This window comes from Rhipicephalus sanguineus, chromosome 1 (genome assembly GCF_013339695.2).
Source record: "Rhipicephalus sanguineus isolate Rsan-2018 chromosome 1, BIME_Rsan_1.4, whole genome shotgun sequence".
Taxonomy (NCBI): Eukaryota; Metazoa; Arthropoda; class Arachnida; order Ixodida; family Ixodidae; genus Rhipicephalus; species Rhipicephalus sanguineus.
In genome coordinates, this window is record NC_051176.1 from 64,148,686 (window position 1) to 64,175,285 (window position 26,600).

A 26,600-nucleotide genomic window follows, 5' to 3' on the forward strand; every position below is an offset into this window, starting at 1 on the left:
CTGTTTTATTAGCTGCAAGGATGCCATTCTGTTTTGGGACATCCTTCAACGAACTGTTCAAAAATATTTTAACATTAACTCGCATACTATACGTTACCTTCTCCCAACGTCTCTTGATGAAGTGCCCTTTGACATGTTTTTCCTTATGGGACTGCACAGTCTGTGGAAAACGCGCATGCAAGACCGTAATGCAGAACCAACCGCTGCTTCAAGTATGCATTTCATGCGTATGGCTCTCCATCTAAAGGACATTTACGAAGAACTTGACATAAGACTGGACTGGCACCCCATCTTGATGAGGTGTTGATCCTTACCAGCCTCCACGTATAACAAGCTTTGAAGAGTGACTTTTCCTTCTTCTCTGGACTTGCACAGTATATATGCATGTAAGCTTTTGAATGCTTGTGCAGTGCTTGTGCGATTATTGTGCGATTATTGTCGCTAAGTGAATGCATCACTACGTCATAGCGTTTGTGATAATTTCAAATACGCATTATAATAAATACCATGAAAGAAAAAAAAAAGCACCGGCATGGCTCAGAGGTTGAATACTGGGCTCCCACGCAGAGGGCCCAGGTTCGAACCTCGTTTCATACTGGAATTTTTTTCTTATTTCGTTTTTTTTTCTTATTTCGAGCGATACTGGTTACGGACACCGGCGGCGGCGGCGGACAACTACTGCGCCAAAAACGGCCGGTGAAATGATCTCATAACAGCTTTCGCTGTAAAAAATGTCGCCAGGCCTTCGCAGAACATCAATTCAGCGACTTCGCACATCTAAGATTTGGCTGGAATAAGCAGTGGTGTGTATCACGGCAAGTAGAAATTACTTTCACCAGACTACGCTGCAGAATTCCGCAGTTGAATTATTATTTACACAAAGCTGGACCCAGCGCGTCTCCGTTATGTCAGTTTTGCGGTGAAATAGAAACAATAGAGCATTTCTTTTTATTCTGTCACCGGTATTCTAATCAGCGAAAAAGATGCCTCGTCGCTCCCCTTCAAAAGTTAGGATTACAAATCAATGTTCCGCAAATTTTATCATCTGGTGGCATTACGTTAGGTTATAGCCACAGGGAGGTCCACTCTGCAGTGTTTGCTTACATGCAGGAAACCAAAAGATTACCATGCTAGTTTATATTGGCTTATTTTCAGTACTAATTCCAACCGGTGTTACATCCGTCAAACATCACACCTGATAGACTGACTGTGTGCTCTGCAGAATTTTCAAGTATTAGCTCTGTTTTTTTTTTTAAATTACAACGTTTATCTTTAGCCTCAAGTATTTACCTCAAAATCCTGCCGCCCGGTTCTTGGCCCATCCCCCTTTGTGGGTAAGCGCCACTAGTAAGAGGTCATCATCATCATCATCATCATCACACGCAGCAGAGTCACAGCGAAAGCTGGAAGAGTGGCCTCTGTAGAGCCTGTTGTAGACTGTTGGGGCAACTAATGCATGCACACGTGTAAGGTACCCACTACGCCATAAATAATCGTAATTTTCATGAAGTAGGGAAGCCCCCACTATGCCATTATTCTGCGGAGAAGCGTGGTGCCCGCTACACGTCTGTAAGGCATTATGTGCACTTTGTTTGGGCTGTCGCTGATTACGATGAACATTTATAGCTGAGCCCTTTGTAAGGCTTGTAAGAATTGAACGACCCACTTGTAGAGCGATTTGCATTGTGTGACGCCTGGTTGTTAATCTACTCTCATGCGACGCTATGTTACACACATTAACACGATTCTTTGATCAACATGACGCCTGTATAGAGTATTTTTGCGAAGGAATTTCAAGCACCTACGTGGCTCTGTCGAGGGCCCAAGTTCAAATCCCGTCTTATCCTACACATTTCCTTCTCATTTAAATTTTTGTTATTTCGCGCGTTATAGTGGTTATGGACACCGGCGGCGGCGGATAACTACGGCGCCATAATCGACTGTTGTGATCTCATAACAGTTTCCGCTGGAAAAGGACGGTGACGAAGTGAAGACACGAACTGACAAACACATGTTTGTCACGACCCCATCTTTTTTGTGCCATACCTATTTTTCTCAAGGAATAAACCAACTAGGTCAGCACAAAGCCCTCCGGAACATTCACAACCACCTTAGACTTGTGCTCAAGTTCACTATGTCGCTATTATCATTATTAGTAAAGGAATACCTCTAGTACTTCTGTTTAAACGAATCAACGCCTTTTTAGAAATGATTCAGGTTTAAATAATTTCTCGTGCGTAAAAATCTCAATAGTTTTATATCCCACGAAGCGTTCTACCTTTATTGTTAGTTTGATAATTAATTAATTGCTTTCTTTACACGCTAACGTTTACTGCAATTAATTTGTTTCTATGCAGTCAGCAGTCACATGCAATGAATCACCGTAAACTGACGGAATAGCTGCAGCAGATGACGCATTCTTTCTACGTGAAGTGGGTGGGGTATATGATGAAATGAGCAGTCGTTCCACATTTTGCAGGTGAACGACCTGCCGAGCTGTTTAGCGCACTACACAGGATGTGACACATAATTTTGAACGAATGTACGGACTCATTTATTGTCTTGATTGGTGGTCATCATGACGAAAGGTACACACTCCTATTAATGTCTCGATGTCTGGATGTCTAATGACTTGAGCGGTGGTCGTCGCTTGCCTTGTTCGATGGGTCATTATTTTTTGGTCATAACTGTGACGACGGTGGCCTTGCGGTCGCTATGGTACACCCTGATCGGCTCGGGTGCAATCTTGTACACGTTCTTTGCCAGAGTCAATAGGGGATATTCATATTGCTTGGTGCGCAGGCAACACTGGGCGCGTCCGCCATTTTTTGTTGGGCGCCGTCGCCGAATCGTCTGCTAGCGTCTCCCGAAGGAGAGGCCACGGAGAGACTGAGCCGTAGTCGCTGGCGAAGCTTTCTGACCAAGAAAGTGCGGCTGTTTCTTTCATAACCCAGCGCCGAACGGTGAGCGGTACTGTGCTGCCACATATAGACGAGAACTCAATATCGGAGCTCTGCGCACTTAAAAATATATCCGGACGGCATGTGCAAGGGGCGCACCGCTTCTTAAAGCCGAACTGCTGTTCGCCCGTGACTCGCCGAACTGCCGAGTCACGGGCGATGGCCTGCTTGCTGGCCGACCTTGTCACCAAGGGGTGAAATGTGTAAGCGATAAATTCCGCGCATGTGGTGTTGGCTCCTGACACCGTGAATGAACACGCGTGGAAGAGAAAGTAGGAAAGCAGTGTTTCTCGGAATATCTGGGCTTTCCGTTTAGGCCCTGCCCGGTGGGCGGTGGCCAAGCAATACTTACGCTCTGGTTGGCCGCCGTGGTCAAGGGATGGACAAAGAGCGGCCACCGCCCATTTTTTTTTGTTCTTGGCAGGAGATATCGAGCTGCACGAGTGCGGCACGGGAGTCTGGGCTGTAATCAGCGTTGCTGATAGATCGGTGAGGCTCCGTACTATGTACTTAAGGCTAGCCTGGGCTGAAATCATGTGTTCATGTGTTAATAGATCAGTGAGGCTAGCGGCGAGCGCAACGTAAGACAGTCTGGGCTCTAACTTCTTCAATAAGTAGAAGAGTGAGACTGTGTGTTATTCCTGTTTAATCTTTTGTATATTTCTAGCTCATTTGTATCCATTATTTTACGTTCACATAAACTACTAAATTCATCTAACCACCACTGCTGCCTACGTGTGAGTGCATCATCGCTGCCGATCATCAACGAAGATCTCCGTGATCGACAACGAAGGACCATCAAAACTTTACTGGCGCAGTCGACAGGATCGGCAAGCCACACGAAGAGCAACTGCAAGGTGTCCATCGAGCCAGAGACGCACGACTGCAAGGAGGTGCCAGCGAGTCCCACCGCCATCGAAAGTCGTCGGGAGCCGAACCACAGCGGAGGCCCTCAGCAGAAACGGGTGATCGGGATTCCTTACGCTTTGTTTAAGTTGGCATGGCTGTTGCTCTGTGAGGCTAGAGATGATCACGCGCAGAGTGGCAAGCGCTGTGGGGTAAAGTGTGGGCGAGGGTGGTGCATCTGAGCAGAGAGAAAATCAGAGACAGCAGGAGCTACCGAACATCAGAGAGACTGAGTCTGAGCAGTCGGTCACCGGAGATGGTAGTGGGGCGCTAGGACGCTCTACAAGATCCGGATAGGTCAGATCCAGAGGGAATAGCAGTACGATGCCTGCAGCTCGAGCTAGAAAAAGTACGCCTACAGCTTGAATGTTAACGCGTAGCCCTACGCAGAGCAGAGATTGAGCAATCGAGTAGGTTGCCTTCGATGTCGGGAACGAACGACCGCCGCCATACCGGCATTGATGGAGTATCACAATGCGCTAAAATGCTGAAGGCATACAGGTTGCCGTGCGACGCGGATGTCCCGATGTGGTTCGATGAGGTGAAAAAACTGTTTTCATCCTTCCAGGTACCGGAGGGCAACCGAGTACATTTGATAATGCCTGCGCTGTCTTAGCGAGTCCGCTATATGCTGTGTAGCTTGAGTGAAGAGGAGTGTGTGGATTATGAGATCGTGAAACGTGCGGTACTAAATGAACTGAAGCTCACCCCAGCTCAGTACTTAGACAGGTTTCAAAAGGTCACGAAGAAAAGAGAGGAAACATGGGCTCAGTTCGCTTCTCGAGCCAGAACGTACTTCGCGTATTACCTGCAATCTCGTAATGCGGATACTAAGAAAGTGGTTGCTGAGATAATGGTCCCTGACAGAATGAAGGCGAGTTTGGGCCTGGAAGGTCTAGAGTATGTTCTTTTGCGGGAGGGCGAAGAGTGGTTCAAACCTGTAGAGGTCGCTAAAGTTCTCGAGACTTTTGAACAGGCGAAAGGAAAGGGTCGAGCAACTAAGACGGTTGGAGTGCCAACTGCTCCGCTGTTAGCCAGGAAGACCGGCATAGAAAAGGCCAATGTAAGGTGCTACATTTGTCGCGGTCAGGGTCACGTGGCTAGGGATTGTCCTCAGGCCTCAAGTAAGGAGCAGCAGGCGAAGTTGACCACTGTGCCTAAACAGGGAGTCCATAATGTCGCCATTGTTGGTAAGTTACCGCCACCCGAGCAGGAAAGGGTGCTGAGTGCGAGGGTGGAAGTAGTCGAGCGAAGTGCTGGCTCGGGCCGGTCGAAACTGGAACTTATCCCGATCACGTGCGGTGGCATAACTACTGAAGCTGTGCTGGACACAGGCAGTGAAACAACGGGGATGCGTGAAGGGATACTTCCGCAAAGGTTAAAGGATTCATCGGGCGCAGTAAGGCTCCAGTCGGCGTTTGGAAAAACCATCCAAGCAACTTTGGCTACATTGCCAATAGCTTTAAACTACCCGGGAGGGGTGGGACAACAACAGAAGGTTGATCTGGTGTCTGCTATTACTGACCAGCTCGCGGATGGAGTTAACTGTGTGCTGTCAAAAGAGGATTGGGAGTTACTGCATGCACAAAAATACAATGGGAGTGAACGGGAAAATGTTACGCATGTCGTCAGTGCAGTGGGACTTCGATCAGGTGAAATGAAAGACAGCGATACAGTAGTTTTAAACTGTGGCTGCGGTGAAACGGTTGATGAGGTTCAAGAATCGGGAGAAAGTGGTCCCGCTTTTGCCGATCAGGTCACTACTCAGCGAGAGCAATTTAGAGCTGAGCAGCTTTCAGATGATAGTCTTCGAAGGTCATGGGAGGATGCAAGGAAAAAGAAAGCTGGCATGTTTGTGGCAAATGGGCTCTTATACCATCAGGACCCTTTAGCGGGAGTCAAGGTCAGACAGTTAGTCCTGCCGGTTGAAAGGCGCGCGAGGTGTTGGAGCTGGCGCATGAGTCCTTATGGGGTGGACACTTGGGGTCAAAAAAGACCAGGCAACGCATAAAGTATAGTTTCTTTTGTCCAGGAATGGAAAGGGATATTGTTGAGCATTGTAAGACATGCCATCAGTGCCAGACGCGGTCTGATAGAAGGCAAAGTGACAAGATACCCATTACGCCACTCACGCGGCCGGAACACCATTCCAGGTGGTTAATGTAGATGTCATCGGCCCTATCGATGTGCCGTCGACGAGAGGCCACAGATATGCCCTGTGCCTCGTTGATCTGTGCACTAGATGGCCTGAGGTGGTGCCACTCCGATCGTTGACTGCAAAGGCCACATGCGAGGCATTACTGGAAATTTTTAGTCGCACCGGTGTTCCGGAAATGGTCTGTTCTGATCAGGGCACAAACTTTAAATCACAAATGACACAGTTGATGTTGGAAAAATTGGGCTGTTCACCCAGGTTTTCCACCCCTGAACACCCCGAGAGCAATGGCGTGGTGGAAAGATGGAACATGGTTCTCAAAAATATGCTGTATCATGTAATAGAACGTGACCAAAAGAATTGGGACAAGCTTGTCCCATTTGTGCTGTGGGCGTACTGCGAAGTGCCACATGACACCACAGGGGTGTCGCCATTCAGGCTGCTGTATGGCAGAAACCCGACCGGGCCTCTATCAATTTTGCAACAGACTTGGACGAGTGAAGTAATTGTGCCGGACTCTAAGAGAGAAACCATCGAAGTATTTGCAACAACTGCGTGAGCAACTAGATCTTGCCGCGAGTGTAGCGGAGTTGACAAGCACTGCAAACCAGGGCAGACATGCTGAAGTGTACAATAGGAGGGCGCGAAGTAAAAAATTTAATGTTGGAGACCAAGTGCTGCTGTTTGATACAGCTAGGGCAACAAAGATGGCGGCCAGGTGGTTGGGGCCGTTCACGATAACAGGTAAAGAGCGGGAACACTCTTATCGCCTACAAATGAATGACGGAAAGTCCTCGGTGGTGCATGCAAATCGGCTCAGTCCCTACTATGCTAGAGTAAGCCACGTTGGGGTGGTTTTTGAGGAGGACGAAGAGTTTGGTGACGTGGAGTACGCGCCACAGGCGGTGCCTACTGCAGATAGAGAGAGTGTGACACCCCCCGAAAAGCTGGATCATTTGCGTCCTGACGCGCGGAAGGAGATTGAGAGGGTACTTCAGAAACATCGCTGTGTTTTTGATGGAAAGCCTGGGATGGCTCAGGTCGGCATCGTATTGAGTTGGAGGAGAGTTGTAAGCCCAAAAGGACATTCCCTTACCGAGCTCCAGAGCTGTTAAGGAAAGAGGTTAGTCGGCAGGTTGGAGAACTTCTTGATCTGGGGCTTATATACCCAGTGGAAAGTGAATTCGCACACCCGGTTGTGTGTGTGGATAAGAAAGACGGGTCAATGCGCATGTGCATTGATTATAGGACGTTGAATGCTCTCACGCGCGTGGATGCCTTTCCAATGACTAATCCGCGAGAGCTAATTTTTGAGAGTGGGTCGCGCAAATTTCATAACTGTAGTCGACCTCAGGACAGGGTACTGGCAGGTGCCAATGGATCCCCAAAGTGAATATCTCACGGCGTTCGCGACACACGACGGGCAGTACGCATGGAGGGTAATGCCCTTCGGTTTGAAGAACTCAGCAGCTACCTTTCAGCGGATGGTTAATGCATTGCTGTCAGCACATCAGGCTTGTGCATTCGCGTATCTTGATGACATAGCAATTTTTTCAGACACATGGGAGGAAGACCTTCGCCATGTGTACACCGTGCTTAGGATTCTTGGTGATGCCGGTCTGAGGGCAAGCTCTGAAAAATGCCAGGTAGCGCAGACACATATCCGTTATCTCGGACGACATCTGGTTGGCTCGCGAACTCACGGCCCAGACCCAGAAAAAATAGCTGCTATCAAAGGCCTTGTACCGCCGCGCGCAAAGAAGGAAGTGAGAAGCCTCTTAGGGCTTTGTGCGTATTACCGCGAGTGTGTCGAACTACGCGGACGTCACGGGCCCGCTCATAGCGTTAACTAGGCGGGGGGTGCCAAATGAAATCCCATGGGGAGAGGATGCCCAGTAGGCGTTCGATAGCTTAAAGACCTCGTTGTGCCAGGCTGTCGCCATGAACACTCCTGACCCTCATCAGCCATATTGGCTCTTCACGGATGCGTCAGCCACGGCAGCCGGAGCCTGTTTGGCTCAAATGTCGGCAGACGGGAAAGAAAAGCCGATAGCGTTCGCTAGCCATCGATTTAAGCCGACACAGGAGCGCTGGTCAACGATGGAAAGGGAGGCGTTTGCAATAATAAGGGCGCCCAAGAAATTTGACTAATGGCTCTTTGGAGCAGTGGTGAATGTATTCTCTGATCATAACCCTCTGTCCTACCTGACCACCAGCACTCCGCAGGGAGCTAGGCTAGCTAGGTGGGCACTTTCATTGCAGCGATACAATGTCACGGTGCGCCATCGGAAAGGCGCGCATAATGCCAATGCGGATGCACTGTCAAGGCTTCAGAATGGCTCATAGGAGCCAGCTCAATAACGAGCCATGCTGGCTTGGACGGGCGTGAATGTTCCCGTTTACCTCAAGTGTGGTGTGTGCTGAACTATCGAACTGCACGGAACTCTTCGTGGTGAATTGGACTCTTTGTAGATATATATATATATATAGCTGTATCTAGAGCGCTTGTGCCACGTGCATAGAATATTTCCTTTTGTTTCTTTGCAAGTGTTGTGCTTTATAGTGAAATGAAATATGTCATGTTACCTTGCCTGTATAAGCCCAATTTTACATGTATGCTTTTTTGAGTGTATCATTCTCAGCGTTATTCTGCATGGAAAGGCTGCTTTTCATTGATCTGTAAATAATTTTTCATGGAGCCCAGACTTAATGCTCCAGCGGCTTTTGTTTAATTTATATTATAGCTGAGCACGTTTAGAGCCCAGTGGAGGGGCGTGTAAGGCCGCTTATGGCTGCGAGCCGTTCAGGAGAGAGGGCAGGGGCCCTTTTAGCACGCCGATGGTGGCCGCGGTTTCGCTCCAAGGAACGAACCGCGAGTTCGCGGAAGGCCGGGAGGGGTCGGCGCCGTCTCCCACTGTGTTCGGGAGAGTTCAGAACGGTCGAGCCGTCTGCGGTGGCGCCATGCAGGCAAGTGCGTGCTGCCTCCCGTTTGGGTGTGACATCTGGCCCAGAGCCGCGGCGGTCTGGTTTTCGAGCTCCGGGAATTCCGGTCAAAACACGGACTGGGTCTGAGGCGCTGGCCGCGCTGTTTGAGGGCATCTGCCGGAGACGGGGACACACTGCAGAACACCCCCTGTAGTCGCGTTCGCGCCGAGTCACGGGCGATGGCCTGTTTGCTGGCTGACCTTGTCGCCGAGGAGTGGAATGTGTAAGCGATAAATTCCGCGCACGTGGTGTTGGCTCCTGACACCGTGAATGAACACGCGTGGAAGAGAAAGGAGGAAAGCAGTGTTTCTCGGAATATCTGGGCTTTCCGTTTAGGCCCTGCCCGGTGGGCGGTGGCCAAGAAATACTTACGCTCTGGTTGGCCGCCGTGGTCAAGGGATGGACAAAGTGCGGCCACCACCCATTTTCTTTGTTCTTGGCAGGAGATATCGAGCTGCACGAGTGAGGCACGGGAGTCTGGGCTGTAATCAGCGTTGCTTATAGATCGGTGAGGCGCCGTACTATATACTTATGGCTAGCCTGGGCTGAAATCATGTGTTGATAGATCAGTGAGGCTAGCGGCGAGCGCAACGTAAGACAGCCTGGGCTCTAACTTCTTCAGTAAGTAGAAGAGTGAACTGTGTGTTATTCCTGTTTAATCTTTTGTATATTTCTAGCTCAGTTGTATTCATTATTTTACGTTCACATAAACTACTAAATTCATCTAACCACCACTGCTGCCCACGTGGGAGTGCGTCATCGCTGCCGATCATCAACGAAGATCTCCGTGATCGACGACGAAGGACCATCAAAACTTTACTACATCCTTCCGTACGTGACCTTCGCATACAACACGGCTGTGCAAGAAACGACGCAGATGACGCCATACAAGTTGTTATACGGAAGGAACTCGGCAATGACGCTCGACGCCATGCTACTTAACGTCACTGACGAAGAAAACCTCACGTGAATGTCTACCTTCAGCATGCCCAAGCGCAACAACTCGCCCGTCTACGTATCAACAACCAGCCAACGACCGACAGCCGCCGTTACAATCTTCGACGACGCTTCGTGGAATACTAGCCCGGCGACCGTGTCTTGGTCTGGACGCCGATACGCCGACGTGGACTTAGTGAAAACTTCTTCGGCGATACTTCTGACCATACAAGGTGCTTCGACGTCTCGGCGCTCTAGACTACGAGGTCATCCCTGATGCCATCATGAACTCTCAGCGACGTCGCGCACGACGCGAAGTCGTCCATGTCGTGCGCCTTAAGCCGTTTTACACGCGTTAGCGAACCTTAGGACTGATTTTTCCTTTATCATTGTACTCTGTTTGTGTATGCACTTTTTTCCCCTTCCATTTTCTGTTACGAGCATCGGGACGATGCTTTTTCAGAGGGGGGCAATGCCACGCGCGCTTCTATTAATATTTTTATGTTACTCCGTTGCACGCGTTGCCGCTGCCCTGTGCAAGGCGCACCCTAATGTCTGGGAACATTCCAGAATATTTTAGAATCTTCTTATAGGCTTGAAATGCAAACACGAACAGTTGAGATTATTGTGGACTTAACGCAGCCACCAGCGATAAGGCTCGAGTGTTCGATGCCGTATGTATAATAGCCGCTGTGCCTTACTGCAGATCAGATTATCGACGGCCGACGCTCTGTTTGCCGCTATCAGTATACAGCTTGCATTGCTTGCAGTTTGACTTTCCGTTTCCCGGCCACAAGTGCGGCCAAATAAACAGTTACGTATTTCCGAGTTCTGCTGGAGTCTTCTTCACCGTCGCGACCACGTGACAATATAAACTGTGCATCACCTGTGGCTCATACTCCCATCTGCCGTGGTATGCGGGTATGTGTCACACGTGCCTTAGGGAAAGGGATTCGTGACGTACGCGAGAAGTATTTCGCACTATTCATGTAAATGACCTGTTAATTGTGTTCACTATACACTAATGTCATCCCATGCGAGTTTTGGTATGTGTTAAATTGAGGAGTCGACCACGAGAGCTCCCAGGCGTAGGCGGCAAGATCGATAGATAGATAAACAGATAGAAATGGTCAAAGTGGCTTTGGTTCGCTAAGAAAGGCTTCGCATTCAAAAAGCTAAAAGCCCTTCTCAATGAACTTCACCACACACCTGGTTCTGCCGGTGTTATCACTGGTGCCCGCTATTTAGCGGGACCCGCCACGGTGGCCTAGTGGATATGGTGCTCGACTGCTGACCCGCAGGTCGCGGGATTGAATCCCGGCCGCGGCGTCATTTTTGATGGAGGTGGATATGCTTGAGGCCCGTGTACTTAGAATTACGTGCACGTTAAAGAACCCCAGATGGTCGAAATTTCCGGAGCCCTCCACTATGGCGTCCCTCAGAATCATATCGTAGCTTTGGGACGTAAAACCCCAACAATTATATACATATATACCGGGTGTCCCAGCTATCTTAGCGAAGGGGTAAAAATACATTATTAGAGGCAGGCGAGTGAAGTCAGTTGGAAATTGCTGACAGTCACCTTGCGCACTGCAGGAAATGTTTTTGTTTTATAATTAATTTATTAATTAGAATTATTTACTAAAATGCTAAATATTGACTTTAGGCAAGAAATGCGACTTGCAAAGTTCGAGAGCGTCTTCAGAAACACCCATTGCATTATTTGCGGTAAAGAAAGTCTCACGTATACCATTTTTTCCAAGCTACAAGGGAAGCCCGCGAAATACGAAAAGAAAGCCACGTGACTAGCGCATTCGCACTCAGCAAAGGTGTTGCTCTCAGCCGTGGTTTGAGCGAACGAAATCAGCTGCGGCCAGGACTCGCCCGCTCCGTTGCAGCGGTAGGCCGATAAGCTAACGGTGGTTTCTTGGCCCGCGCTCTCTACAACTTGCACCGTCACGCGCGCCAGCTGGCTGATGCGGGCTAAGAAACCACCGCCAACTTATCGGTTTACCGCTGCAACGGAGCCGGCGAGTCGCGGCCGCAGCTGATTTCGTTCGCTCAAACCACGGCTGAGAGCAACACCTTTGCTGAGTGCGAATGCGCTAGTCACGTGGCTTTTTTTGTATTTCACGGGCTTTCTTTGCAGCCTGGAAAAAAATAGTCGCAGTTCCGCCGCAACGGCGAAGCAATGAATGCGATAGCAACACATTGGAATGTAACGCGAAGAACGGAAAGCAGCTCGAAATTGCCAGCGCGTCGTTCGAGCCCAAAGGACGCACGAAAAGAACGCACACAAGACGAGCACGAACTATCATGCGTCACGACACGATACTTGAAGTGCACTGCTGAAACATAAAGCAGGACGCACAAAACGAACGAACAGGTATACACATGACGAGCGCGAACTAAACGTCGCAGTTGTTACTTATTTCTGTTTGAACAGCGCGCTCCTTTCGCAAACGCGGCTGCTGGAGCGAGCGAAGTGACTTTCGTACGCTCTGTGACTTCAGCGCGGACATCGCGGGGAAAGCACAAGACATACAACCCCCCGCTCTACCCCGCGACTGCCCCCCTTCTTTCCTTGAGATAAGCGCACGAAGGCGACCACGCCCTGTAGGGCAAAGAGCATCGGCGTTCGCAGGAGCGGTGCGGCGACCTTTAAAGCCAGCGCGCTCCTCGCGCCATCTTGCTAGTAATGAAGAAACGCTTATAAGTGCCTACCGTCTCTGAGTCCGGCCAGCGGTAAAGGGTGTGTATATAACGCTCGCCGTTAGCTGCGTGGACAAGCTGCGTTTTCGTCGCGTAGTGGCTAGCGCCACGCGCTACCGAGCGAGAGGTCCCTGGTTCGATTCCGCGCTTCGGAAACATTTTTCTGACTTATTTTTCTGTGGGGCTTTCATATATATATATATATATATATATATATATATATATATATATATATATACATATACGGTGCATGACGACGGCGGCGACGGGGACGGACAAAAACCAGCCGAGACCGTTCATATAATTGCTATCGCAATAAAATGGTATACGTGAGACTTTCTTTATCGCAAATAATGCAATGGGTGTTTCTGAAGACGCTCTCGAACTTTGCAAGTCGCATTTCTTGCCTAAAGTCAATATTTAGCATTTTAGTTAAATGATTTTAATTAATAAATTAATTATAAAACAAAAAAAATTCTATAGTGCGCAAGGTGACTATAAACAATTTGCACCTTATTTCACTCGCCTGCCTCTAATATTGATTTTTTAACCCTTGGCTAAAGATAGCTGGGACACTCGGTATATCTAGCGGGCATCCATAGCTCTAGAAAGCACTCATGTTTCTGAGGGCGCTTTGTTTTGGTACGGCAAACGTAGCCATAAATGATTCCGGACGTTTGAAAGCCTTCACAAAAATAGCCACGGTTTATTTTGGTTTCGTTCCTTTCTTGCTTTCTTTTCTCTTTTCTTTCTTTATTTACTTTTTTGTTGTTCTCGTTAACTGGAATGGTACAAGGCTTCGACAGATTCCTGTAAGATATTTTTTTTGCCACAACATCTCATTCATGTTACACCATGGTACGAGGACAACGTATACACTTACAATTAGAATGTTTCGAAAACCACAAGCCACTGGATAAATAGCTCGTCACATACTGAATCACTGGTGAAAAATATTGAAATGGTAAGACCAAGTTTCACATGGTAATTAATGAACGTAGCAGTAAACTCGTCCCGACTCAATGAAAAACTTTCCGGATGAGGCACAAACGGCCTATGCAAATCCCTTCACTTAACAAGCACGGGCGACCAAAAGTCCCGCCGCAACAAACAGTGTACAAGTGTTTTCGTGAGTGTGGTAATGTGTATAAAAAAGACATGACAGCGGGACTTCGTGCTTTTATTTCAAGAAAAGGCTGTAGCGGCCGACCTTGCGCGTTTAGTCAACATCGTTGAGAGAGGAGTCTAGTTCGAAAGACAGCTGGTTGAACAAGTCACTGCCTGCCGGCTTGTCACCAAGATTCGCCTCCTCTTTTCCATCGTCATCATCATCCAGTAGCATCTGGATAATATTCGCTACTTTCTCCGCGTACTCTGGAGGAAATCGATATTTGGATGACGTAGACGCAAACGATGTAGCGAGACTTTTCAAGGCCTTCACCGTGTCTCCATTGAGTCTTGTGTTGTATGCCATACGGCTGACTCCATTCCCATCCGGGAGCTGCTTGGGGCTTCCCATATTGCTAGCACTCGAATCCTTTGGCCACTTGTCATGTCCAGCCTTTGACATTCCTGAAGGGCCTGGAATGGAATCGAGGTTATCGATGGATGAGAATGCGCCGCTAGTTGTGCGTTCAGACGTGAAATCCAGGGAAGTGCCGCTGCCGTTTCCTGGACAATGCTCGGACATTGACGATGAAGCCGGGGACTCATGCTCGATGATCACTTCATTGCTGCTGCAGTTCTCGGAAGGAAGTTGTACAGGAGGAGTTATCGTGCCTCGGCGAAAACCTGAAGTGACCGGAAACCCTCGCTGCATTAGTTCCTTGCGTTCGAAACCCAAACTATGCTCACGCGTGAAGCTGTCGTAAATCATTGGCTCGCAAGGGTTCTGTACGCCCAGCCGCTCCTCTTTGAGCCCGTGCATCATCCACCTAATCAGCCGTAGCAGCTCTTTTGCTTCATGCTCAATGTATGCGAGATTGCGGAACTCACTGATGTTCGTGCCGTCCATTTCGTTTTCGCAGGCAGTCAGTAGTTCGACAAGCTTCTCCGCTTCGCTTTGTAGTTGTCTTTCCAGCACGCTTCTCGCCTGGAGACTCTCGGGATACTCATATGCTTGGGTCGCATTCACTAGAGTTCTTACGGCATCGGCTCGTTGGTTTAGGTGGACCTGCAGAGGGTGCGATGACACGTCCGCGGGCATCACAGTGGGTCGATGCGGCCCATTGTCCAAGCCACTCATCCTGCAGGATGCTGGCAGGCTTTTGGTGGTTGGCAAGCTGTTTGGATCTTGATGGCGTAGCTCAACCCACTACGGGGAATAGACCATGCCTCGGGAGGAAGAAGGTAGAAGAAGAAAACAGTTGAATAGAAATGTTTTAAATCAAGTAAGAATATGACATTCGCAGTCTTGTTCTTATGGAATGGTTTTAGCGCTTTGGGCGTTTGATCAGTTTTGCGTGTTTTCGTCTCCTTACGGTGTCCGACCCACTTTAGATGATTGGCTAAGACTCGGCGAAAGATCAAAGGCTAACGCTGGGGTGGCTCATGCTACATGAAACTAAGCATAAAGCTATACCTATTTGTTTTAAAAACAGATGAATTGAATTGTACGCATGGGCATTTATTTGTCAGGTCAACCACCGTTTTTTTTTCGTTTTTTGCTGTCCGGAATATGGTTGAAAATTATCCCACATTGTTGCTGAAGTCGAAAAATAATTTTTTGCGTTTATTATCGAGCCAATAATTTTCTTACCTTGCGGTGATACTTCATTATTTTTAAGACGAGAGCCTTACTTGCCTCATCAAACGCGAAAACTGACCGTCGGCGGCGTCGGCATCCCGCCTCGGCGGAATCAAAGCGAGTCATGAAAAATGTCATCACGTGATTACGTCACCATATGACACCATCATGACGTCACATATCGGCAAAATTTGTGGCGTCATCATGACGTCACAGTCATCACATGACATCTTCACTTTTCACTGCCTCAATGATCGGTTGGCCGACCAAGGAGGCATTGTAAAACCAGGTCCGGTGCAGACAGCTTGCAATGCCTCCAATCCTGGAGGCAGTGCAGTACCACGGTAGGTTGAGAATTAATAATTAATTGTTGGAGTTCAACGCCCCAACACCATGATATGATTGTGAGGGCGGCATTGCTGGCAAAGAGAAAAAAAAGGGGGCGAATTGACAATAACGTACAAAACTGGAATAGAAATCATGTTTATTTTCAGCGCGCATGTTACAAGGTTGAAAGTTTCAATGCGACTTTTGGGGTTGAACATTTTTAGCCAACTCGCAAATAGTAGTATTTCCACTTATAATCTTTGTTCCCCCTTTTCATGGACCTGTGCAAAGAACGGAAGTGCAGACGTTGTCTGGCTAAGTGCGAAAAAAATCGGGGACAATGCCAACTGGAAGCGATCTTTCCTTGTTCCTGTCTATCCCCCCTTGAAGTCAAAACTGCCATGTCGGCCTTCAAGTAGGAAGCGACATGGGGAGGGGTTCTGACGTGGTGCCGGAGGCCACACAACAGTGCCCCGCGTGTCGCATGCGGACCCCGTCCTAGGCTACTGCATAAGGTACCCGGTGAGTTTTTTTCCGGCTGAGCTATAGAGGTCAGTGGTCACCTAAACATCTCACTGTATGTTGGAGTCGTGGAAATGGTTTGTCAGATGTCCATAAGCTGATATGCCTGGAAAAATAATCAATTATTTGCATATTTAAATACTTTAAGGGATTTTAGCATAAGCAATAAGTAGGCAAAATTAATCGCTTGAATGTCTTTGTATGTAGAAAAAATAACAAGTCAAATAAGTAAATATAAGTAACGGTAGCCAGGGCGATAGATTAGACGCTCGAAAGATTTGAATCGTAGAAGGTTCGGTAGGTGGTTAAAAAACCTGTAAAACTGCATTTATTTTGCAAAGGGCTCGGTATTCATAGTGAAAGAAATTTTGTTTTGTGGTGGGCGTAAAAATATGCGTGAACCACCATTGCATAACCCTAAGTCCCTTCTAAAGAACCGAGGAGTGAAAAGGAGGTTTCAGTTTTAAAACTCGAGGAATGAATTTTTGATATTATTGTTTATATATCGTGAATAGCAGTCAGACATAAAATGCGGTACGAAGCCTCGATGTCCAGCCAGTGGGCATATAGCAAAAATCAGTAGTGAAGTGGCCTCGAAAAGTTATTCACCAGGCTTTGGCGTTGATTAACTTGGTTATTATACGAAAAGTAGTAAAAGTGATTTGAAACGCCAGAGCCTTGAAATTTCTGAAATATACAAGCCTCCATATGTTACACGTGCCTTTTTCGACTGTAGAAGTTGGTACGAGGATGACAGAGCGAAAGCAACTCCCTTGGTTCAGGAAGCCCAATGCTTGTTGGAAAGAAAAATGAAAAAATAAAGGCATCGAGGGCAGCGGAGATAGCGTTTTTAGTAACTTTCCGGCTCATCTCAGAGCACTGGGCCGTTGAATCTTGAACGATCAATTACATTTACAACCTGAGAAAAATAGGTATGGCGCAAAAAAAAAAACAATGTCGTCAGGCCTTCGCAGAACACGCAGCAGAGTCACAGCGAAAGCTGGAAGAGTGGCCTTTGTAGAGCCTATTGTAGACTGTTGGGGCAACTAATACAAGCACACGTGTAAGGTGCCCACTACGCCATCAATAATCGTAATTTTCATGAAGTAGGGAAGCCCCCACTATGCCATTATTCTGCGGAGAAGCGTGGTGCGCGCTACACGTCTGTAAGGCATTATGTGCACTTTGTTTGGGCTGTCGCTGATTACGATGAACAATTATAGCTGAGCCCTTTGTAATGGCTTGTAAGCATTCAACGACCCACTGGTAGAGCGATTTGCATTGTGTGACGCCTGGTTGTTAATTTACTCTCCTGCGACGCTATGTTACACACATTAACACGATTCCTTGATCAACATGACGCCTGTATAGAGTATTTTTGCGAAGGGATTTCAAGCACCTACGTGGCTCTGTCGAGCGCCCAAGTTCAAATCCCGTCTTATCCTACACATTTTTTTCTCATTTAATTTTTTCGTATTTCGCGCGTTATAGCGGTTATGGACACCGGCGGCGGCGGATAACTACGGCGCCATAATCGGTTGTTGTGATCTCATAACAGTTTCTGCTGGAAAAGGACGGGGACGAAGTGAAGACACGAACTGACAAACACATGTTTGTCACGACCCCATATTTTTTGTGCCATACCTATTTTTCTCAAGGAATAAACCAACTAGGTCAGCAAAAAGCCCTCTGGAACATTAACAACCACCTTGGACTTGTGCTCAAGTCCACTATGTCGCTATTATCATTATTAGTAAAGGAATACCTCTAGTACTTCTGTTTAAACGAATCAACGCCTTTTTAGAAAAGATTCAGGTTTAAATAATTTCTCGTGCGTAAAAATCTCAATAGTTTTATATCCCTTGAAGCGTTCTACCTTTATTGTTAGTTTGATAATTAATTAATTGCTTTCTTTACACGCTAACGTTTACTGCAATTAATTTGCTTCTATGCAGTCAGCAGTCACATGCAATGAATCACCGTAAACTGACGGAATAGCTGCAGCAGATGACGCATTCTTTCTACGTGAAGTGGGTGGGGTATATGATGAAATGAGCAGTCGTTCCACATTGTGTAGGTGAACGACCTGCCGAGCTGTTTAGTGCAATACACAGGATGTGACACATAATTTTGAACGAATGTACGGACTCATTTATTGTCTTGATTGGTGGTCATCATGACGAAAGGTACACACGCCTATTAATGTCTCGATGTCTGGATGTCTAATGACTTGAACGGTGGTCGTCGCTTGCCTTGTTCGATGGTTCATTATTTTTTGGTCATAACTGTGACGACGGTGGCCTTGCGGTCGCTATGGTACACCCTGATCGGCTCGGGTGCAATCTTGTACACGTTCTTTGCCAGAGTCAATAGGGGATATTCATATTGCTTGGTGCGCAGGCAACACTGGGCGCGTCCGCCATTTTTTGTTGGGCGCCGTCGCGGAATCGTCTGCTAGCGTCTCCCTAAGGAGAGGCCACGGAGAGACTGAGCCGTAGTCGCTGGCGAAGCTTTCTGACCAAGAAAGTGCGGCTGTTTCTTTCATAACCCAGCGCCGAACGGTCAGCGGACCTTACTGTGCTGCCACATATAGACGAGAACTCAATATCGGAGCTCTGCGCGCTTAAAAATATATCCGGACGGCAAGTGCAAGGGGCGCACCGCTTCTTAAAGCCGAACTGCTGTTCGCCCGTGACTCGCCGAACTGCCGAGTCACGGGCGATGGCCTGCTTGCTGGCCGACCTTGTCGCCGAGGAGTGAAGTGTGTAAGCGATAGATTCCGCGCATGTGGTGTTGGCTCCTGACACCGTGAATGAACACGCGTGGAAGAGGAAGGAGGAAAGCAGTGTTTCTCGGAATATCTGGGCTTTCCGTTTAGGCCCTGCCCGGTGGGCGGTGGCCAAGAAATACTTACGCTCCGGTTGGCCGCCGTGGTCAAGGGATGGACAAAGAGCGGCCGCCGCCCATTTTTTTTTTGTTCTCGGCAGGAGATATTGAGCTGCACGAGTGCGGCACGGGAGTCTGGGCTGTAATCAGCGTTGCTGATAGATCGGTGAGGCTCCGTACTATGTACGTAAGGCTAGCCTGGGCTGAAATCATGTGTTGATAGATCAGTGAGGCTAGCGGTGAGCGCAACGTAAGAAAGTCTGGGCTCTAACTTCTTCAATAAGTAGAAGAGTGAGACTGTGTGTTATTCCTGTTTAATCTTTTGTATATTTCTAGCTCAGTTGTATCCATTATTTTACGTTCACATAAACTACTAAATTCATCTAACCACCACTCCTGCCTACGTGTGAGTGCATCATCGCTGCCGATCATCAACGGAGATCTCCGCGATCGACAACGAAGGACCATCAAAACTTTACTGGCGCAGTCGACAGGATCGGCAAGCCACACGAAGAGCAACTGCAAGGTTTCAATCGAGCCAGAGACGCACGACTGCAAGGAGGTGCCAGCGAGTCCCACCGCCATCGAAAGTCGTCGGGAGCCGAACCACAGCGGAGGCCCTCAGCAGAAACGGGTGATCGGGATTCCTTACGCTTTGTCTAAGTTGGCATGGCTGTTGCTCTGTGAGGCTAAAGATGGTCACGCGCAGAATGGCAAGCGCTGTGGGGTAAAGTGTGGGCGAGGATGGTGCAGTGCATCTGAGCAGAGAGAAAATCAGAGACAGCAGGAGCTACCGAACTTCAGAGAGACTGAGTCTGAGCAGTCGGTCACCGGAGGTGGTAGTGGGGCGCTAGGCGCTCTACAAGATCCGGATAGGTCAGATCCAGAGGGAATGACAGTACGATGCCTGCAGCTCGAGCTAGAAAAAGTACGCCTACAGCTTGAATGTGAACGCGTAACCCTACGCAGAACAGAGATTGAGCAATCGAGTAGGTTGCCTTCGATGTCGGGAACGAACGACCGCCGCCATACCGGCATTGACGGAGTATCACAATGCGCTAAAATGCTGAAGGTATACAGGTTGCCGTGCGACGCGGATGTCCCGATGTGGTTGGATGAGGTGGAAAAACTGTTTTCATCCTTCCAGGTACCGGAGGGCAACCGAGTACACATGATAATGCCTGCGCTGTCTGAGCAAGTCCGCTATATGCTGTGTAGCTTGAGTGAAGAGTGTGTGGATTATGAGATCGTGAAACGTGCGGTACTAAATGAACTTAAGCTCACCCCAGCTGAGTACTTAGACAGGTTTCAAAAGGTCACGAAGAAAAGAGAGGAAACATGGGCTCAGTTCGCTTCTCGAGCCAGAACGTACTTCGCGTATTACCTGCAATCTCGTAATGCGGATAATAAGAAAGTGGTTGCTGAGATAATGGTCCCTGACAGAATGAAGGCGAGTTTGGGCCTGGAAGGTCTAGAGTATGTTCTTTTGCGGGAGGGCGAAGAGTGGTTCAAACCTGTAGAGGTCGCTAAAGTTCTCGAGACTTTTGAACAGGCGAAAGGAAAGGGTCGAGTAACTAAGACGGTTGGAGTGCCAACTGCTCCGCTGTTAGCCAGGCAGACCGGCATAGAAAAGGCCAATGTAAGGTGCTATATTTGTCGCGGTCAGGGTCACGTGGCTAGGGATTGTCCTCAGGCCTCAAGTAAGGAGCAGCAGGCGAAGTTGACCACTGTGCCTAAACAGGGAGTCCATAATGTCGCCATTGTTGGTAAGTTACCGCCACCCGAGCAGGAAAGGGTGCTGAGTGCGAGGGTGGAAGTAGTCGAGCGAAGTACTGGCTCGGGCCGGTCGAAACTGGAACTTATCCCGATCACGTTCGGTGGCATAATTACTGAAGCTGTGCTGGACACAGGCAGCGAAACAACGGTGATACGTGAAGGGATACTTCCGCAAAGGGTAAAGGATTCATCGGGCGCAGTAAGGCTCCAGTCGGCGTTTGGAAAAACCATCCAAGCAACTTTGGCTACATTGCCAATAGCTTTAAACTACCCGGGAGGGGTGGGACAACCACAGAAGGTTGATCTGGTGTGTGCTATTACTGACCAGCTCGCGGATGGAGCTAACTGTGTGCTGTCAAAAGAGGATTGGGAGTTACTGCATGCACAAAAAGACAATGGGAGTGAACGGGAAAGTGTTACGCATGTCGTCAGTGCAGTGGGACTTCGATCAGGTGAAATGAAAGACAGCGATACAGTAGTTTTAAACTGTGGCTGCGGTGAAACGGTTGATGAGGTTCAAGAATCGGGAGAAAGTGGTCCCGCTTTTGCCGATCAGGTCACTACTCAGCGAGAGCAATTTAGAGCTGAGCAGCTTTCAGATGATAGTCTTCGAAGGTCATGGGAGGATGCAAGGAAAAAGAAAGCTGGCATGTTTGTGGCAGATGGGCTCTTATACCATCAGGACCCTTTAGCGGGAGTCAAGGTCAGACAGTTAGCCCTGCCGGTTGAAAGGCGCAGCGAGGTGTTGGAGCTGGCGCATGAGTCCTTATGGGGTGGACACTTGGGGTCGAAAAAGACCAGGCAACGCATAAAGTATAGTTTCTTTTGTCCAAGAATGGAAAGGGATATTGTTGAGCATTGTAAGACATGCCACCAGTGCCAGACGCGGTCTGATAGAAGGCAAAGTGACAAGATACCCATTACGCCACTCACGCGGCCGGAACACCCATTCCAGGTGGTTAATGTAGATGTCATCGGCCCTATCGATGTGCCGTCGACGAGAGGCCACAGATATGCCCTGTGCCTCGTTGATCTGTGCACTAGATGGCCTGAGGTGGTGCCACTCCGATCGTTGACTGCAAAGGCCACATGCGAGGCATTACTGGAAATTTTTAGTCGCACCGGTGTTCCGGAAATGGTCTGTTCTGATCAGGGCACAAACTTTAAATCACAAATGACACAGTTGATGTTGGAAAAATTGGGCTGTTCACCCAGCTTTTCCACCCCTGAACACCCCGAGAGCAATGGCGTGGTGGAAAGATGGAACATGGTTCTCAAAAATATGCTGTATCATGTAATAGAACGTGACCAAAAGAATTGGGACAAGCTTGTCCCATTTGTGCTGTGGGCGTACTGCGAAGTGCCACATGACACCACAGGGGTGTCGCCATTCAGGCTGCTGTATGGCAGAAACCCGACCGGGCCTCTATCAATTTTGCAACAGACTTGGACGAGTGAAGTAATTGTGCCGGACTCTAAGAGAGAAACCATCGAAGTATTTGCAACAACTGCGTGAGCAACTAGATCTTGCCGCGAGTGTAGCGGAGTTGACAAGCACTGCAAACCAGGGCAGACATGCTGAAGTGTACAATAGGAGGGCGCGAAGTAAAAAATTTAATGTTGGAGACCAAGTGCTGCTGTTTGATACAGCTAGGGCAACAAAGATGGCGGCCAGATGGTTGGGGCCGTTCACGATAACAGGTAAAGAGCGGGAACACTCTTATCGCCTACAAATGAATGACGGAAAGTCCTCGGTGGTGCATGCAAATCGGCTCAGTCCCTACTATGCTAGAGTAAGCCACGTTGGGGTGGTTTTTGAGGAGGACGAAGAGTTTGGTGACGTGGAGTACGCGCCACAGGCGGTGCCTACTGCAGATAGAGAGAGTGTGACACCCCCGAAAAGCTGGATCATTTGCGTCCTGACGCGCGGAAGGAGATTGAGAGGGTATTTCAGAAACATCGCTGTGTTTTTGATGGAAAGCCTGGGATGGCTCAGGTCGGCATCGTATTGAGTTGGAGGAGAGTTGTAAGCCCAAAAGGACATTCCCTTACCGGGTTCCAGAGCTGTTAAGGAAAGAGGTTAGTCGGCAGGTTGGAGAACTTCTTGATCTGGGGCTCATATACCCAGTGGAAAGTGAATTCGCACACCCGGTTGTGTGTGTGGGTAAGAAAGACGGGTCAATGCGCATGTGAATTGATTATAGGACGTTGAATGCTCTCACGCGCGTGGATGCCTTTCCCATGGCCAATCCGCGAGAGCTAATTTTGAGAGTGGGTCGCGCAAATTTCATAACTGTAGTCGACCTCAGGAGAGGGTACTGGCAGGTGCCAATGGATCCCCAAAGTGAATATCTCACGGCGTTCGCGACACACGATGGGCAGTACGCGTGGAGGGTAATGCCCTTCGGTTTGAAGAACTCAGCAGCTACCTTTCAGCGGATGGTTATGCATTGCTCTCAACCAGTGTTGTAGGCGTTACTGAAAAAAAGTAACTAAATACGTTACTCGTTACACTATAAAAAAAGGAACGCGTTACCGCCCTGCATTACCAACAAAAAAATGTAACGCGTTACCGTTACCGTTACCGAAAAAAAGTAACGGACGTTACCTCTGCCGTTACTCCGCAATCATAAATTTTAATCAACGCGTGATTGCTGCAGGAACCCACAATAAGAATTTTTTAAACCTCAAATTTATGTTTCACATAAATCTTCTAACCCAAACAACGATTACACCCAAAATGCTGATTTAAGGAGAGAGAGAGAATAAACATATTTCATTCGGTAATATTTAAGCGTCGTCTTCGGGGTGGCCTCCCCCTTCCAGGAAACCATAGGCTTTCGCCGCGTCGACAGCCCTCGCTAACAGCTGGCGCAGGTCTTCGAGGGTGGGGATGGCTAAGGCTCACTCCCAAAGCTCAGGCGTCTAGTCTGGGTTGGATTATGTGCACAAATGTACCAGGCCTTAGCAATGTTATAGTGGCTTAAAGTTGCTTGTAGAGTTACGTGTGATGGCTTCTGATTCTGGCACATGGTGAAGCCATTTTTCTCAATTAGAGATTATACACAATATGAGATTCAATCATCAACGCTATCCGCAAAGAAATCATGACTGAACTCTCAAGAAATTTCCAGTAATTCTAACGGCGTGTTTCTAGTAGCAAAGTATATGCGAAAATTTTGTAGTAGTAAAGAAATGCTTCAATGGCTTAGTCACGGGAAAAAATATCTGTGCATAAACATTTTTTGTTCACTTTAACCTGTATAATTACCGAAAAAATTGCGAGCGTTTATGTGAAGGTGTTCAAGATCAGCCTCGCTCGCAAAACTTAGCTGCAGTTGCGGATAGAAAGAAGCAAAACTTATTTTCAAAAGGTTGATAAGCTTTATCAACTTTGTAGCAGCTATAATACGATTTCGCACATCTAGACATTTAAAAAAAATAGTTTCCTTCGCTCTACAAGATTCAAACAAAGTTACTTTACTATTTGTTGCGCACTAATTTCATACACAAAATGTCTTCTTTTTAACGGCAATATTTGTGTTTTACGTCGCCGTGAACTTTCGAGAACGACAGGTAATGAAATTGGTCCCTCCATAAGTTCGACATTTTCTCCCTCGCAAATTATGCAGTTAATAAGAAAACTAAGTCCCTTTCCGGGCTGTTGAGTGGTATGTGCACAAGATGTAAAATACCCAATCAAATCTAAAATATCCATTTTCGGATCCGTGTTGATTTCTCGTGGAACCACTTGTTTGCGATAACCATGATTGGGAGTCTAACTGCGGTTATGTCTGCCGTGTAGCTACCTGTAACCGTGGTTAGCCCGTAACCGTAGTTTGCTTAACCGCGGTTAAGGCTGTTCGTGTGACAGCGGTATTAATGGGCTTTAGTTGAAACAGAGGGACGCCAACCAAGGTAAGGAGTAAAAATATTTTTTTTTTTTTGCGTAACAAGAAAAATCGGACGTTTCGCGTCCCACTCACATTTTTTTTCAGGGTTTTCTTCCTGCCATGCGGTCACGCCTATTCTCCATGCTGTGAAGAATTCCGTTGAGGCAGACTCTCGATCTGCAGCGCACCTGTAGACCAGTTGACATTACCGGCTGTCTCCTGGATGGGCCAGGATTCCACAAAAAGCCGCTTATAGTAATTGGCCTCTAAGTCGACGACACGGGAGTTGTCAAATTCGATGCGGTGTTCGTTCACCACGCTGTGCTCGGCGAGTGTACTCTGTCACTCGAACTTGCGGACGTCGTTTTTATGTTGTCGCAGCCTCTCGGGGAAAGTCTTTGTTTCCCCCACGTACGAAGCGTCACGATCAGCACATGGTATGGTCTAGACCAGCCCTTGCGCTTTCTCTTCGGGTGGCCTGTCTTTTGGGCACGAAAAGGCGCAGGTGCCAGCAAGCAATCCACCTGCTACAATCCACTTCCACGAAAAGCAGTTTCTCATGGCGGATTCCGCGGCTTTCTTCAAGCTTTGTGTGGCGACAAGCGATTCCGCCCGGGCATGCTTTGTCAATGCCCGGCAAGCCGAACGCAGTCCGACGCTGCGACAAAAGAATTCGTCGGGGCGAGCTCTAGGAAAATGGCACCTGCAGGATGAAAAAGTAACGAGTAACGTGACCCCACACGTTACCAAAAAATGTTAACGTAAGTACGTTACCCGTTACAGTTTTGAAATTGTAACGAGTACGTTACTAAGTTACCGAAAAAAGTAACGCGTTACCGGTAACGCCGTTACTTGTAACGCGTTACCGCCAACACTGCTGTCAACACACCAGGCTTATGCATTCGCGTACCTTGATGACATAGCAATTTTTTCAGACACATGGGAGGAACACCTTCGCCATGTGTACACCGTGCTTAGGATTCTTGGTGATGCCGGTCTGAGGGCAAGCTCTGAAAAATACCAGGCAGCGCAGACACATATCCGTTATCTCGGACATCTGGTTGGCTCGGGAACTCACGGCCCAGACCCAGAAAAGATAGCTGCTATCAAAGGCCTTGTACCGCCGCGCGCAAAGAAGGAAGTGAGAAGCCTCTTAGGGCTTTGTGGGTATTACCGCGAGTGTGTCGAACTACGCGGACGTCACGGGCCCGCTCATAGCGTTAACTAGGCGGGGGGTGCCAAATGAAATCCCACGGGGAGAGGATGCCCAGTAGGCGTTCGATAGCTTAAAGACCTCGTTGTGCCAGGCCGTCGCCATGAACACTCCTGACCCTCATCAGCCATATTGGCTCTTCACGGATGCGTCAGCCACGGCAGCCGGAGCCTGTTTGGCTCAAATATCGGCAGACGGGAAAGAAAAGCCCATAGCGTTCGCTAGCCATCGATTTAAGCCGACACAGGGGCGCTGGTCAACGATAGAAAGGGAGGCGTTTGCAATAATATGGGCGCCCAAGAAATTTAACTATTGGCTCTTTGGAGCAGTGGTGAATGTAGTCTCTGATCATAGCCCTCTGTCCTACCTGACCACCAGCACTCCGCAGGGAGCAAAGCTAGCTAGGTGGGCACTTTCATTGCAGCGATACAATGTCACGGTGCGCCATCGGAAAGGCGCGCATAATGCCAATGCGGATGCACTGTCAAGGCTTCAGAATGGCTCATAGGAGCCAGCTCAATAACGAGCCATGCTGGCTTGGACGGGCGTGAATGTTCCCGTTCACCTCAAGTGTGGTGTGTGC

The 26,600-nt window shown here is 48.3% G+C and overlaps 1 protein-coding gene and 1 pseudogene across 1 annotated transcript; both read left to right on the plus strand.

Annotated features, from left to right (window-relative positions):
- Positions 1-3,119: 3,119 nt before the first annotated feature.
- LOC125758994 (uncharacterized) lies at positions 3,120-9,233 on the plus strand (annotated as a pseudogene).
- Positions 9,234-20,027: 10,794 nt separating this feature from the next.
- LOC125759007 (uncharacterized) lies at positions 20,028-21,964 on the plus strand. The gene is made up of 2 exons (XM_049416897.1): positions 20,028-21,614; positions 21,956-21,964. The coding sequence occupies exons 1-2, from the start codon at positions 20,028-20,030 to the stop codon at positions 21,962-21,964; spliced, it is 1,596 nt and encodes a 531-aa protein (XP_049272854.1).
- The last annotated feature ends 4,636 nt before the right edge of the window (positions 21,965-26,600 follow it).

Excerpts from the sequence above, each read along its gene's own strand:
- LOC125759007 (XM_049416897.1), top strand. The coding sequence starts at position 20,028 with ATGACAGTACGATGCCTGCAGCTCGAGCTAGAAAAAGTACGCCTACAG.